General features: G+C 52.0%; 1 protein-coding gene across 3 annotated transcripts; it reads right to left on the bottom strand.

Annotated features, from left to right (window-relative positions):
• Positions 1–803: 803 nt before the first annotated feature.
• Cspg5 (chondroitin sulfate proteoglycan 5) lies at positions 804–14,421 on the bottom strand. 3 transcript variants are annotated; one of them, XM_038323776.1, is made up of 5 exons: positions 14,325–14,421; positions 12,616–13,720; positions 9,244–9,432; positions 7,112–7,268; positions 804–965 (listed from the first exon to the last, which is right to left on the bottom strand). In XM_038323776.1, exons 1-5 carry the CDS (start codon positions 14,419–14,421, stop codon positions 804–806), a joined length of 1,710 nt encoding a protein of 569 aa, XP_038179704.1. The 3 variants fall into 3 exon arrangements, with proteins under 3 accessions (XP_038179704.1, XP_038179705.1, XP_038179706.1); XM_038323777.1 differs by having other exon boundaries at positions 7,193–7,268; XM_038323778.1 differs by lacking the exon at positions 7,112–7,268 and having other exon boundaries at positions 914–965.
• Between the last annotated feature and the right edge of the window lie 1,245 nt (positions 14,422–15,666).

The following is a 15,666-nucleotide window of genomic DNA, read 5'->3' as shown; positions in this document are numbered from 1 at the left end:
CTCAGTAGAAACCAATCCTTGACACCTTCATCCCCAGAACTGTGAAAAAAATGCATGCTCTGTCCTGTTTACTAGGGCAGCCTGAGATGATATGTCACCATTACCAAGATTTCAAATATTAAATTTTAAAAAAAGAGTATTTATTTTATGCGTGTAAGCATTGTGTTTGCATGCATGCATGTGCACCATAAACGGGCCTGATGCTGAAGAGGCCAGAAGAGGGCGTCCAGTACTGTGGAACCTGAATTACAGATGGTTGTGAGCCTTTTTTAAAACGTGCGCACATGTGCGTGCGTGCGTGCGTGTGCATGCATGCGTGTGTGCGTGTGTCACTGGCCCTCTGCAAATCTCTCCAGCCCAATTTCAAGCATTTGTAGATATACACCTTTCATGAGGGAGGGAAGAACAATGAGCAGGCAGGAGACACTATGACACTAAGAAAGTGGACAACTTTTTAAAAAGTTTTATTTCAAGAACCTTGATTTTTTTTTTTACTGGTATTCCAAAAAAACGTGGGTCAAAGTACAAAAAAAAAGTCAGTTGAGTAACAGCGAGGTTTCGAAACCCCAGCTGCAGAAGCAACGCACAGACAGCACAGACAAAACGATCCAATCTTCTATGCAATCCTGCTCAGTTTCTTTGCTTATTTTAAGTGTTTTTCCCCTCCTACAAAACACATCAGAGCATGCCATGAGATCAGAAAAAGAAAAGCCTAACAAGTGGTTACGAGAAGCCAACTGTGTACAAGAGGAGACAATGGTCCTTCCCTCCCCCACCCCCCTCTCCTCTCCTCTCGCTCTGGTTCAGGTTAGGTTATTCTGGAGACAGTTCACCTCCAAGTCAGCTTGGTCACCTTTGCCACCCTCAAGTTTCGGTGACATGGAGTTCTGGATGTTAAAGGGCTCTTCCTCCTTCAGGCAGGACTTGAGAGCTTCCTGGATTTTGTGGGGAGCACTGGGGTCATCCTAGAAGAGGAGAAAGTTGGGGGGTTACTGGGAAGGAAGGCAGCAGGTAGAAGGACCAAAGCGACCACATCAGGTTTTCCTAGTTGGCTAAGAGCAGAGCCGAGCTTGCCAGACTGGAATAAAGTGAGCTGGGCCTGAGGGGCTGGCGAGCAGCAGCCGGGAAGGAAAGTCACCCTCATGAAGGTCACCTCAGAACTAGGGAGGCAGAGGTGGGAAAATCAGGAATTCAGAGCTAGCCTTGGCCATATAACAAGTTCAAGACCAGCCTTACTATGTGAATTCTGTCTCAAAAACAAACAGGCAGGCAGACACAAGTAATCAGATTATGAGAATTTTACTTCATGCCATTCATATTTTCTCACAAAGAGAGAAGAGGAAAAAAACGGTCCATTTATTTATTTGTTTGTTTGTGGGCAGGGACTTACTAAATAGTCCTGGCTGGCCTGGAACTCATTATGTAGACCAAACTAGCCTTGAACTCACAAATATCTGAGTGCTGGGATTAAAGGCATGCATTGCCATAACTGGCCATTTCTTTTGTAAAGATTTTCCCAGAAAAGATCGATTTTATTATTATTTTTGGTTATGTGTATGTATGTTTGTCTCTGTGTGGGTATGTGTACCTGAGCACACGTGGCTGCAGAAGCCAGAGGGCTCAGGGTTCCCTAAAGCTGGAGTTAATAGCAGCTGTGAGCTGCCTGATGTGGGTGCTAGGGAATCAAATTCGAGTCTTCTGTAAGGGCAGCAAGTGTTCTCAACCCCTGAATTATCTCTCCAGCCTAAGAAACGGGTCCTTTTAATAACTTGGCCAAGGATGCAAAGTCTCTTGTGGGTAAGTGTTCTCATCAAAAGCCCTTGTGAGAGAAGATGGCTCGTCAGTCCTAGCAGGACACACCAGACTATGGTTTCGTATGATTTCTCCACATAGCCAACTAGAGGTTAAAAATTGCATGGGCCTCAGACACTAATTTAGAAGGGGCTTGCTAAACCCAATTCCCGGTAAATCCAGCCACCTTGGGTGCCTCCCATACTCTGTGTTGGCCCATATTTAAGATGAGGGTTCCGGGGCTGGAGAGATGGCTCAGAGGTTAAGAGCATTGCCTGCTCTTCCGGAGGTCCTGAGTTCAATTCCCAGTAACCACATGGTGGCTCACAACCATCTGTAATGGGGTCTGGTTCCCTCTTCTGGCCTGCAGACATACACACAAGATAGAGTATTGTATACATAATAAATAAATAAATATTTTAAAAAAAAGATGAGGGTTCCGAAGTCACTTTGGGGGTACACCTGTGCCTAGAAAAGACACCTGATCTTGGCTGCATTTGCCCATTAAGGGTTTATAGGAAGCCCCACACCTGCGCAAGCCTCCAACTCCACACTGAGTTTTCAGAGGGCTGCCATGACAACACCTGCCCCATTCTTTCCCATAAAGACCACCGATGACTGTCAGCGTGATTTCTCAGCACCACTGTCTCTGATGCCCCAAACAGCCACTGATATAACAGGCTCATGCTCATCAAGAAGGGTGGAGATGGGGCTGGAGAGGCAGTTCCGTGGTTAAGAGCACTCCGGTTGCTTCCAGAGGACCCAGATTCAGTTCCCAGCACCCACATCACTCCAGTTCCAGAGGCGCCCACACTCTCTACCCTCCTTGGGCACCAGGCAAGCAAGCAGGTGGTGCACAAGAACACACACATGCACATGCATCTATACTTCTCAAAGGGAGAATATGCTCATCTCATTAGATATCTTTTATTTTATTGATTTATTTGGTTGGTTGGTTTTTTGAGACAGGGTTTCTCTGGGATTAAAGTACTGGGATTATAGGTGCATGCCACCACCTCCCTGGGGATTTCTTTTTGTTTTGTTTTGAGATAGAGTCTCTCTGAGGCCCTGGCTGTCCTGGAACTCACTATGTCGACCAGACTGACCTTGAACTCACAGAGATCCTCCTACCTTTGCCTCTGCTTCCTCAGTGCTAGAATTGGAGGCAATTACTATCACCTCATATTAGTTTTTAAACAATACTTATTTTGCTATCTGCATGTGTCTGTGTGAGTGTATGCACACATGTGCAGCTAGTCTGTGTGAGTGTATGCACACATGTACCACACGCGTCTGTGTGAATGTATGCACACATGTGCCACACGCATCTGTGTGAGTGTATGCACATGTGACGCATGTGTGTATGCACACATGTGCCACATATTTGTGTGAGTGTATGCACACATGTGACACACGCGTCTGTGTGAGTCTATGCACACATGTCCACATGTCTGTGACGGGCAGAGAAGGCACCAGGGCACTCGTTTATCATGTTCCATCTATTCTTTGGAGGCAGGGCCGAAGCCAGGGTCTCCTTTTCTCAGCTAATCTAGAAGCCAGCAAGTCCCAGCCATCCTCCTGCCTTTGCCTACCTTGGGGCTGGGATTGTAGGTGTGCATGGACAGCCCAGCTTGCAATGGAGCACAGGGCTCAGAACTCCAGTTCACCGGATTGTGCAGCAAGCTTTTAACTCCCGAACCATCTCTCTAGTTCCCGTTTGTTTAAACCGTTTAAAGTTAATTATTGGTACTATGTGTGTGGAGTGCCATAGCTCTCACATGGAGGTCAGAGGACAACCTATGGGAGTTGGTTCTCTCTTTCTACCATAAGGATTCCAGGGATCAAACTCAGGTCATCAGGCTTGGTGGCGAGCACCTATTCGTGCTGGGACATCTTGGTAACCCTGTTTGTTTTTGAGACAGGGTCTCATGAAGCCCAAACTGGTTTTGAACTTAATTTAGCTATGATGAACTTAAGCTTCTAATGGTCTTATTTTTACCTTTCAGATTCTAGAACCACATCACGCTCAACTTCCTGAAAACAATTGTTACTTTGCTTGTCTACTTATTTTTTAGTTTTTGAGATAGGTCTTGTAGCTATGTAGCCCAGGCTGCCTTTGCATTTGCTGTGTAGCCCAGGCTGACCTCATGATCCTTCTGCCTCAGCCTTTCCAAGTATTCAAATTACAGGTATGTCCCACTGCAAAATGGCTCATTCTTTCTCTAGCCACTTTGTAAGTTCAAGATAGGGGCAGGAGATATCGCTCAGTTGGTAGAGTGCTTGCTCAGAATGCAAGAGCCTCTCCCCCCGATGCCCACCCCTCCAAAAATGGTAGGTTAGCCTAAAAAGCCAAGAAATGCACAATAAGGCCGACAGTCACCTCTCCTCTAGAAGAACCTGGTTTCAGGTTCCTCGACAGACCCTCTCAAACTCACCACAGGCTCTCCAGGGGACAGAGAGGGAAAGGAGCAATGAATGGGTGACTTAGAGAGCTCTAACATCACAAAGGTGGGGAGGCCACCTCCTCAAGGGCTCAGGACTGCCAGCAAATGCTGGTGACTCTGGCCTGTGATTGATCCCAGTTACTTGGAGGGCTGGGGCAGGAGGATGGCAAATTCAAACTCAGTCTGAGCTACAGAGAAAACTGCCTTCCGGGCCACTGTGTGAGAGAATCAGATCCTAAGAGTGTGGAACAGAGGTACCCAAACAGGGATCTGGAATAAGCTATAAACATCCTGCAAAGAGAAGAGGGAAGGGGGTGTTTGAGCCAAGGTGGGTTTCCCTCAGTCCAAAAGTCTCTTCCAGAGCTGATCCTGCTAAGCCCAAGGTCACAGAAGCCACAGCAGATGGGCCATCCGCCTTTGACTTGGCAGATGTACCTGGCCATGAGGGAACGGGACAGACACTTGGCACACATCCCAAGAACCACTGTGGATCCCCTATTCCCAGGGCTCCACCCCAGCCATATGGGCACTCTATGCCCACGGGTAAGTGGACTCAGCCTGGGCCCTCACAGGTCCAGATGCAAACCTCTAGGGAAAGGCCAGCAGGTTGTGCATCACTGCACAGTGCAAGCGCAGTCTGGAAAGCAGGAAAAAATGTAAGGAGGAGACAAAGTGCTAAGGGGGATCATGGGGAAAAGCAGATGAGCAGAATTCTGGGGAACCCCTCAGACCTTCAGAGGACCTAGCTGTCCCCCTCAATTAGACTGCTAAGGAACAGGGCAGCTGAGGGCTGAGCAGTCTGCCTGTGGGTTTCAGGTGACTTCATTCAGTCCACCTGGACCACCTGACATGTTCTCCAACCTCCTCCCCGAGATCGTCTTCAGGAGGGCCGCACAGCCACACAGACTGAGCCTGTGGCACAGGGGACCCTCACCTTAGTTCAGAGGAGCAGACGAAGGAAAGGGATACTGGCAAAGACACTGGAAACTGACGCTGCCCAAAACAGCAGAGATCTTAAATTTTGAAATCTTTTTAGAGTATGACACAGAGTTTATGGCAACAGTAGGAAGATGATCAACCCACTCTTCTAGAAAAGAAATAGCCCTTTAGTAAACTCTGTAAAGCCGGGCTTGTGAGGTGGCTCTGTGGGTAATGATTGCTGCCAAGCCTGACTGGCTGCATCTGATCCCTGGACCTCACATGGTTGGAGCAGAGCGCTGGCTCCCTCGTGTTATCCTCTTGACCTGCACAGTGAGATGACAGACATGCACCCATATGCACACAGAAAGAAGATGCTCCTGATGCAAGCTCAGGGGAGGACAGTGTGTGTGTGTGTGTGTGTGTGTGTGTGTGTGTACACGGTGTGCATGTGCATGTAAGAGACTCCCTGGATGGTGGAGTCAGGAGACGTCAATGGCTTTGTCCTGCCACTTCCCTGAGAGCTGGCCAACTGCTGTGTCAGGCAGGCCCACAGCCCTTCTCAGGCAGGTCCAAGGCAGCTGACTTGCTCTCTGCTCTTTTCCAAAGCTGGGTCTTGCGCAGACTCATGCAGGCACGCGGCTCTAGGAGGAGCTGCTTCCTCACTGTCCCTTTCAGTGAGGAAGGAATCGGTAACTGTGAGGCTGCCAGAAGCAAACCTTCCTGAGGGCATTTGCACTGTTAGGCCGGAGCAACTCCATATTGGTCACATCTGCTGCACCATCATACAAGATGGCAGGTTGAATAGAGAAGCCAGAGAGCCTACCCACACCATCATCCTTTGTTGATCCATAAACCCTGACTGCACGCACTTCACAGACTAAGCCATCTTTCCAGGCCTCCCTCCCTCCCCAGACAAGGTCTCAAGTGCTGACTGAACTCCTAACAACCCTCCTGCCTCAGTTCCCAGTGCTAGGACTACACTGAGGCACCATAATCAACTTCAGATAGGAAACTTACTGGAGGGGTCTCTGGATAGAATGGGTCTAGACCACTAAGGAGCAAGGAGCCCTGACTCCCCAAAGCCTAACCAAAAAGCTTTTCAAACCTCTGCTTCAAAGCCATTGCTCAGGCGAGCACCTTGGGTAGTTCCCGCACCTGTGTAACTGTGGTCTATACAAATGTGCTCATCTGGAAGCATGGAGCCTGCACTAGGTGCACAATCCTCGGATCTGGACGTGCTATAATTTGTTCCAGATGGTTCCCACTTTTATTTTTAAAGTTCTCTGATAGTACCCAACATTACAATATTCAGGCTGGCCATTTAGCCAGTGTCTTCAGAATATGGCCTATAGTGACCTATTTTACTGTTGGGCTTTGACTGAAAACAGAATTGCAAGCCAGGCAAGGCATACACTCCTGTAATCACAACATTTAGGACACAGAGGTGGGAGGATCGGGAGTTCAAACCCATTGTTGACTACATAGCAAGTTGGAGGCCAGCTTGTGCTACATGAGACCCTGCCTCAACTCTAGCTCCCCCCAAACCTCCAAAAATGTCAGTTATGGTGGTGGCTCATGCTTACAATTCCAGGAATTGGGAAATGGAAATAGGAGAATCCACTACAAATTCAATGCTAGTCAGTGACATAGTGACATACGCCAAGGGGCAGTCACCATTTGCTCCAGGAACCAGGAAATTCCCCAACAATGCAAGGTAAAAGACAATGATCGACTTCTAAAGTAAAGCACAGGTAAAGATTAAATCATAAGCCATTCTAGAAGATTCCAGTACCTATAACCTGGCCTGCCTGAGAAGTGATACCCACCTTCCCTGCCCCACTGGGTTGCCCTAAGCTGACTTCAAAGCTGTTGGAGACTTCCTACTCTGAGCCAGGGTAGGGGGACCAGCCAGGGGCAGAGGCATGCAAAGGGGGGATGTGAAGAAGACCAGTTACCTGACAGACAACGCTATCATAGTGAGCCAAGGCACGGGCATGGGGGGAGGAGACACAGGGAGTGTCGCAAAGTTTCCTTACATTTGGATGAGAGCCCTCAGCAATGGTGGAGAGGGAGAAGTTATCGTTGTGGAGTTCAGATGGGGTCCGGAATTTGCTGGAAGGACAGAAGGAAGAAGGGAGAGAATCAAGTGATTGAGGCGAACTGCAGTAGTAGTGGCAATGCCTTGGCTTCACCACCAAATACTGTATTACACCATCAATAGAGTAAGGCGCACCAGGACCTGACCTGCCACTGGGAACAAGTTTCAGCCACTTAAACCAACCCAATACTTTCTTATCCCCTGGGATTTTTATATTTGACATAGTGCACTGGGACTTTGAAAGAACTGCCAACGATATGAACAACCATGACCGTGTTTGTGCACGCCAGGCAATTACAACTGCATCAAGACAGCCATCTGGCCAACAGCGATTGCACGATGCCAGCAACTCTAAGACACAATCCAATTTCAGAGATGCTAATATGTGAGAAGAAATATGTATCTTAGAATCAATTAATGTCGGCAGTATCTGCAGGGGTGAGTGCACACGGTACCCTCAGAGCAGTGACTCCCCTTCTCAGGCACCCGCCATCAACAGCTGCCTCCACCGAAGCGGCCCCATGTCCCTGCACACCACTGTTTTAGTCTAGCCATGGAATGAAGAGTCAAGGGTCCTGGCTTGTGTCCCTCTGGAGTGCTCACGGGCACAGATTTATGTTCCTGCCTCAATGCACAGGGACAATGGAGGAGGGGCCCTTTCAGCCCCAGGGCGGTTAGCCGGAAGGTCACGAGGCTGCGTGTCTGCCCAGGAGCAACAGACGGTGTTTTGTCTTTTTCCCAGGACCCAGGGAAAGTCCTTAGGAACCGTCTCTGGAGGGAGTCTCAGGCCAGTGGGATCCGTGTGGGGAGAGGAAAGGACCGGTGTTACAAAAACTGCCTCTTGGGTCCTGAGGAAGCCAGCGGCTCGTCTTCTCCTTTTGAGACTTTGACACTCTGAAAAGGGTTTTTATTTTGCTTAGTGATCAGAGAGCTCTTTTCCTAGTGCATAAGGTCACGTTTGAGTGTTAAAGGGATGGGTTTCATGGTAAATGTGGGTCAACTCTCAGAGGCACAGCCAAAACAAGAGCCTGCATTACTGTGTGGTCCGTAAACTGCACAAGAGTTAAGTCCAACCCTCATCACTGCTAAATTCAACAGGGGTTGACCAGCATTTGTGTGTGTGTATGTGCACCAGTGTGCACGAGCCTGCATATATGTAAGCAAAATAGGTACAACTTCTCAAGAGTAAAGTAGATCACAGCTAAAGGGTGGAGGTGGACAGTGAGCAGAGAGGCTACTGTACGCCAGCCCACACTCTCAAAAGATGAGCATGAACAATGACCTAGAGACTAATGCATAGCTCATGCTTTCAAGGGGCGAGCCTTTATCTTATTTTTTATTCACTTTTGAAAAGGGTCTTACGTAGCTCAGACTGGCTTCAACCTCCCTATGTAGCTGAGGATGACCTTGGATTTCTCACCTTCTAGCTTCTACCTTTCCTGAGTGCTGGGGTACACCCCATCCGCATGGTGAAAGGGATCAATGGTAGCTCTGAGCACTGGAGGCCAGCATCCTGTCAACTGAGCTAACTCCCTAACCTAAAAGGCAAGCTTTTCAAAGGTAATGCGGTGTGGCAGTAACATCTCTCTCCTCAGCATTCACTGAGGAGGAGCCAATACTAAATGACAGCAGGTTTGAAGGGGCTGAAGTGACTCCATACTGATTTGTGAGCAAAAACTTTTCGCTGACCACTGGGTGTCAAAGAGCAGAGAAGCAGGTGCAGGCAGGGTGGGCAGAGTGAGTGAGTGCAGTCATTTACTTGGGGACATGGTGCATGCTAGAAGCCCCTCTCTTTAGCACTCTTTCCTGGGATTCAGATGCTGGAATGTGGCTGGTTGATAGGCGTGCAGGCCCAGGGCTCTACCCGGCACATTTTACATACGAATAGATAAACTCGGGTGGACTTCTGGTGCCAGGGACCCTCCTGGAAACAGCCTCAGCTGGGGCTGGGTGCCTCCAACCCACAAAGGCTGCCGGGTACACACTTACTTGGTCCTTCGCAGCTTGGTATTCTCAGTCTTGAGCAGATAGAGCTTCTTGGCAAAGAACACGGTCATCATGAACAGGAGCAGCAGCACAAGGGCAGCCGAGCCCACAGCCACGCACATCACCTGGAAGTCAGTGATGATGGACTCACAGCGTATGCCCTTGTGCCAGATGTAGTCCTGAGTGTTACACCTACAAGGACACAGAGGGACTCAGGTGGCAGGCAGGCAGTCTTAGCCACAGCAAGAGCCCGCCTCTGAAGCCAACACTCAACTCAGTAGCCTGCTCTGAGGAGCCTGTAGGACTGCAACATCCCACTCTGAGCAGATGCAGCTGTTCTATGACATGGGCTAGGTGTTCCAAAGCCTGTGATAGAGGCGAGGGAGCAGAGCAGAGAAACTGAAGGGAATCTCTGAGCTACAGGATTGTTAAGTGACAGGAGAGAAGAGAATCCTGCAAAAGAGACTTTTGCCCTACAGGGATTCCCAGAATTCTGCCTGCCCTGGCTCTGGGTGAAAGACGACTGCTGTGACTCAAGGTGAAATACTGGGACCTGGTCACGTGACACTGAGAACTAAGGAGTTGACAGACACACAGAGATGGGCGGATATTCTCTTCTTACCCCTGCAGCCCCACAGGTTCTGCCCCTAAAGCTTCTTAGGACTGTGGGAACTATCCTGCCAGCATAGTGAGAATCAATTCCTCGGGGTGGGTTTTTCTGTCCTTTTGTTGAGTGACTTTCTCCTGCCCTTGGGGACATTCCCAGGCTCCAACTCTTCCAATGACATTGCTGTTTCCATGGGAACCAGGCTGCTTCAAAGAGGAAAGATGTGGAAGGATACAGAGGCAGGCAAAGGAGGGAGGACATGAAAAAGGGGTACAGAGACGGAATGATGCCCCAGCAAAGTGGCTCCTTCACATCCAGAACAGGGTGGGGAAAAGTGCCTAATAATGGATTTCTGTGTTCCAGCGGAATCTCCTGGCAAAGGGAGGCACAGAAGATCTGTTTAAGGCTGCCAGGGGATGCAGACCCCTCTGTGTGGGGGCCCTCTCACCCAGTGTTCTAGAAAAGTTCTGCCATAGCTCAGATCCTTTCCCTGCAGTGGGTCAGGGTAACGGAGACAAAGGCATGCTGCAGAACGCAAGGAAACACTCGGCAGTCTCCTGTGAGTGGAATGTAAAATAGTATGCAAGCAGCCGCCAGGCCTGGGTGTGCAGAGCAGAAGCGGGAGCCTGGGTAGCGGTCTGGGTGTGATCTTGGCTAAGCAAGGGGGAATCGGTGTAGACTATGTGGAAGCCCTCCTGTTGGGGAAAACAGCCATGCAGACTAACTAGGAGGACAATCTTTCTCTTACTGGAGAATTCCCCGAGAGGACCAGGAGTTCTGGGCACTTCCACAGTTCTCCAAAGGCAGCCAGAGCTCCAGACTTCCCACAGTGGTGGGAAGCTCACTTTGAAGGTAAAAATGTCAGGCCCCCAGTAGGATGAAAGATGATTTTGCAGAGACTCTGCTGTCCCCAGTCTGAAAACATCCCTTATAGTTCACCAGACTAAAGACAGAACAAGCTCACAGGCTCTTCTACACTTTTGGTGGTCTTTAACTGGCAAATTCTTTACAATACCCCACAATTTCTTCTCTTTCTTTTTTGAGTCAGGATCTCACTGAGCCCAGGCTGGCTTCAAACTCACTATGCAGCTGAGGCTAGCCTTGAACTCCTGTTTCTTTTGTCTCTGCCTTGCAAATTCTAGGATTACAGTCATTGGTTACTATGTTCTTCCGTCTCTGCCTTGCAAATGCTAGGATTATAGTCATTGGTTACTATGTTCCTCCATCTCTGCCTTGCAAGGGCTAGGATTACAGTCAGTGGTTACTATGTTCCTCTGCCTCTGCCCTGCAAATGCTAGGATTATAGTCATTGGTTACTATGTTGCTCTGTCTCTCCCTGCAAATGTTAGGATTACAGTCATTGGTTACTATGTTCCTCCATCACCATAAAATTTTGATCAAGGAAATTACTCTTGGGAATGGCTAGAAAATTCCAACCAGAACCATGTAGTCACATCCTCTGTGGATGATCCTAGTGCCATGAACATCTAGGAAGTGACATCAGAACTGGAACTCAAGCTGCAACGCCAAGGTGCTACAGTCAAAATTTAAATGCATAAGAACAAAGGAAGGAAAAGAAACACTGAAGCATTTAACAGAGAGCCACATCTGTGTATGGCTCAGGCATGTGATTCTAGCACTTCAGGAACTCAAGGCTAGCCTTGGCTGCACAGGGAGTTCAAGACCAGCCTGGTCTACGGAAGACCTTGTCTTTTAAAAACAGCAAGGAAGGGCTGAGCACAGGGGTGTCCACCTAAACCCCAGCACTGGGAGGCAGATACAGGAGGAGCTCTGTGAGTTTGAGGCCAGCCTGGTCTACAGAGTGAGTTCCAGGACAGCCAGGGCTACACAGAGAAACCCTGTTTCAAAATAAAAAAAAAAAAAATGAAAACAAGAGCTCTGTGGAGACCAGAATTCTTGTCAGAGGTCTGGCGACAGGACTGCAGCTCCCCAAAGAACTGCCCAGCCCACCCTCGAATGCACAATCCTTCCACCAGGAACGGTTTCCCATCAGGCAACTCTCCCTGTGAAGGCATTCCCAGAGGTGAGGTGACTGAGAAACTCCTGATGAGGTGTGGGATCGGTGACATCAGACGATGTGCTTAGGGACGTCTAAATTCTTTTCTTTGAAACATTATGGACTTACTATCCCACAAAAGGCAGTCACCAATGGAAGAAAGCCACCACCCCAAATCAAGAACATCCACAGATGGCAAGCAAGCTTCAGGGAGAAGAGTCAGCTGGACTTGACCCGTGTGTGTGGCTGCTCGAGGTGCCGCCCTAGGGCTGCACTCTAACTTTCCACACCTGTGCCTCCTTCAGAGGAACTCGGCTCTCGGGCCAAACACAGACAGCTTGGCAGGAGCACGGGGCAGCCATCTTAACTTCCCAGAAGGGTTCCAGGCGTGCTTCATCTACCAGAATGGCTAATTTCTTAAGCTCTTGGAGAAACCCCTTCACTTTGCCTTTAAGGTTGAGTAGCTGAGCCCAGTGCTTAGAGGATTTATGAAATATTACTTCTGAGGACTTTATCCTGATGGCAAGATCACAAATAGCCTTTTTTTTGGGGGGGGGTGTAGGCCATGTTGGCTTCAAATTCACAATTTTCCTGCCTCGGCCTCCCCGTGTTGAGGTTACAGGTGTGTACTCAACATGCTGGGAGTCCTGTGAATGTCCCTCCTCTGGGAGGTCCTCCCCTTTGCTGAGGCTACCCCATCTACGCTGCTCAGACTTTACCAGCCCCAGACACCTGCCATTCACTCCCTTACCTGCAGAAAGCCCCTATGTTCTCCACCAAGTAGCACTGGCCGCCGTTGTGACAGTAACTCGGGAAGAGGTCACACACGGACCGGCAGGAGCCATTGTGCTTGACAAAGCCAACTCGGCACTCTGTGCCATTTCCGCCTGAGGCCAGGTCCCTGCCAGGATCTCCTGGGCGGGGCCTGAGAGAGATGCTGCTGCCAGGGACCACCCCCAGAGTATGCTGTGGAGGGACAGCATGCCACCGGCTGGTGGGCTGTCCTGTCCCAGGCCCCACACCAGGCTTCTGGGAGGGCAGGAGGTCATTCTCATCTTCCAGGTCTCCAGCGCCTACTGCATCCTTGTCATCATCCTCTTCCTCTTCCTCCTCTTCCAGATCATCATAGAAGGACGTGGTGGGGTAGAAATCAGACTCGTCAAAGGGGGTGAAGTCATCATATAAGTCAAGCAGGCTCCAGGAAGGGGTCTCTCCTTCGGTGTCAGGGTGACTGTCTGAGGCTCCTGGTGACCCTGGGAAGCTGCCCACGTCTGCACCATGACCCTCACTATCCAACCCTTCAAAGTAGTCGATGTCAATTATATCTGAGGTTGGATGGGTCTCTAGATCGCCTCGAAGGGGATAAGTGGGCTCTGGCCCTTGAGGCTCAGGTGTGCTGCCTCCCAGGTTCAGCCAAACCTCCAAGGGCCTCTCCTTAGGGAGTTCAGAGACTGGGCTAGTCTTATCATGGGTAGTGGGGGAGGGAGGTCCACTGGCTTCAGTAGCCTCAGAGGTGGCAGGCGGCATTGTAGATGACCCAAGGGCCTCGACAGGAGCTTGGAGTGTAGTTGGGAGGGTCTGGGCGTCGCCACTGCCAGTCTCTGCAGTCACTCCACCCAGGCCTGGGTTATCTGTCTCCAGCCAGGCAATGCCAGTCACTGCAGCTGATGCCTCCTCCTCTGTCCCGACCCCACGGCCCACCGCAGCCAGCTCACTGCCGGGCGCTGTCCACGAGGTCTCATCCTCCCCAGCTGCTGGCAGGCCGGCTTCCTCCCGCGTGTCATTGGCACGCGGTTCCCATGCAAGGCCGCTCCTCACCAGCTCTTCAGCCTCGATCGCGCTGCCTGCTTCGCGTGCTGTGGGAGGGAGGGCGAGGGGGCAGGGTGTTAAGGTGGCCTGTGGGGGTGAGAGGGCTCTGAGAGACCCAGTAGACCAGGGTCCACCCTGGGACACGCCTTCGGTTTCCAAGGCCACGCCCCACTTCTAAGGCCCGCCCCTGAGGCTACCTCCCAAGCCGGGGAAATACACCTTGCCGAAGGTTTCCCGCCCCAGACAACACCCGCAGTCTGAGAGGCGAGGTCAGGGTAGTCCACCAACTCTGGCTCATCCTAGCCTCATCTTCGGGACCCCGCCCCTCCCGCAAACCCCGCCCACAAATCTCACCCAGGCCCCGCCCCTGTACAAGACCCCGCCCCTACCTCAAGACCCCACCCCCACCCTAGCCCACCCTGCCGTCTCCTCCCAGGCTACGCCTGCTCCCCGCTGGCCTGTGTATCCCCCACCCCACAGGTCCTCTCCTCCTCCCGCGCCCCTTTCCCGCCCAGGTCCCCGGCTGCAGGCCAGACGGTGCCCCGCCCCCTTGTCACCGCTTGGGGACTCCACCTGGACCTGAAGGCAGCCAGCGAGAGCCCTGGCAGGGGTGGGGCGCGAGGGCTGGCTGGGGTCGCGGTGGGTACCTACCCGGCACGGCCCCAGCGGTGAGGACCAGCGTGGCCCCCAGAAGCAGCAGCGCTGGCGGCGGCCCCCAACTCGGGCCCCCGCCTCCAGCTCGGCCCATCGCGCGGAGCCCCGGGCGCTGTGCGCGGTGCGCGGTGCGCGCGGCTTGGCTGCGCCCTCGGCTTGCCCGGCCGCCGCGCCTGCCGCCCGTCTGCGGCCGCCTCAGCCCACGGTGGGCAGCATGAGGCGCCGCATGCCGCCGTCAGCCTCTGTCCTCCGCGCGCCGCGCCTCCCCGCCTCCCGCGCCGCCGCGGCCGCTTGCCGCTGCCGCGCTCGGCGCCGCCCCCACTCCGCCCGCCCCGCTGCACGTCGCGTTGACGCCGGCCCCACTCGGTCCTCCTGGTCGGGGGGACAGGCAGACCCCTCCGGCACGGGACGCGCGGGGGGCGGCAGCGAAGCCGCGGGGGAAGCCGACAGGTGCACGGGCGGGAGCCCGCAGGGCCGGCCTGCGCGGCCTGCGCTCCCGGTGCTGAGAGCGCTCGGCCACGGACCTCCGAGGAACCCACCCGCCACGCGCGCGCAGGGAGGCGGGGACGTCGCGGGCTCAGACACCCGCAGGCTCGGGGCGGGGCTCGGAAGGGCCGCGGGGGGCGGAAGCCCGCGCCCCCCGTGTGGATAGCGGCGGGGCCCTGAGCACCGACTCTCGGGTTTCTGCGCCAACCCGGTGTTCTGGGCAGGCAAGGTTGTCTGGTCGGTCTCTGAGTCTTCACGAGAGCAGGGCGAACGTCGACAGAACCTGGCAAGGAGGCGAATACGACGGCCTAGGCTCTAATCGGATCAGACCTAATCCGTCCACAGCCAAAGCCATTAGTTTAGATCTTGCCAACGTATTATTCGGGCAAGAGGTGAGACCCTCCCATTACTTTGACTTCGCCTTGCCTTCTCTAAATCCAGGGCGGCCTTTGAGTCCTTTCCTACTTCCTCAGGATGCACAGTTCCCTAGGTGACCTGTACTACCCAAACCCAGGTTCCTGGTTAGATCAAGGTCTCACTCACTGACAGGTGCACCTAGGATGTGGCACCTAACCCGGGTTCACTGATTACTGGGATAGAGGAGGCAGAGCTATGACTTAGACACCTAGTAGTCCTCGCCTCCAAATGGCCTACTTCTTGATGTCTTATTATCGACCTAAATGATTATATTCAGTTCAGCCCAAGGACATGGGGTGACACTGGTGTAGACGCTCCTATCTTTGTCAGATACCAAGTATGATCAAAAAGGACAGTCCATCATTTAATCTCTCTCACATGAATCTCCTAGTGGTGTTGCCATCACAACTATGGCTGCAGCCTATTTTCCCCAGCC

The sequence above is a fragment of the Arvicola amphibius genome, chromosome 3 (assembly GCF_903992535.2).
Source record: "Arvicola amphibius chromosome 3, mArvAmp1.2, whole genome shotgun sequence".
NCBI lineage: Eukaryota > Metazoa > Chordata > Mammalia > Rodentia > Cricetidae > Arvicola > Arvicola amphibius.
The sequence above is the reverse complement of the archived record's forward strand: the minus strand, read 5'-3'. Positions and strand labels throughout refer to the sequence as shown.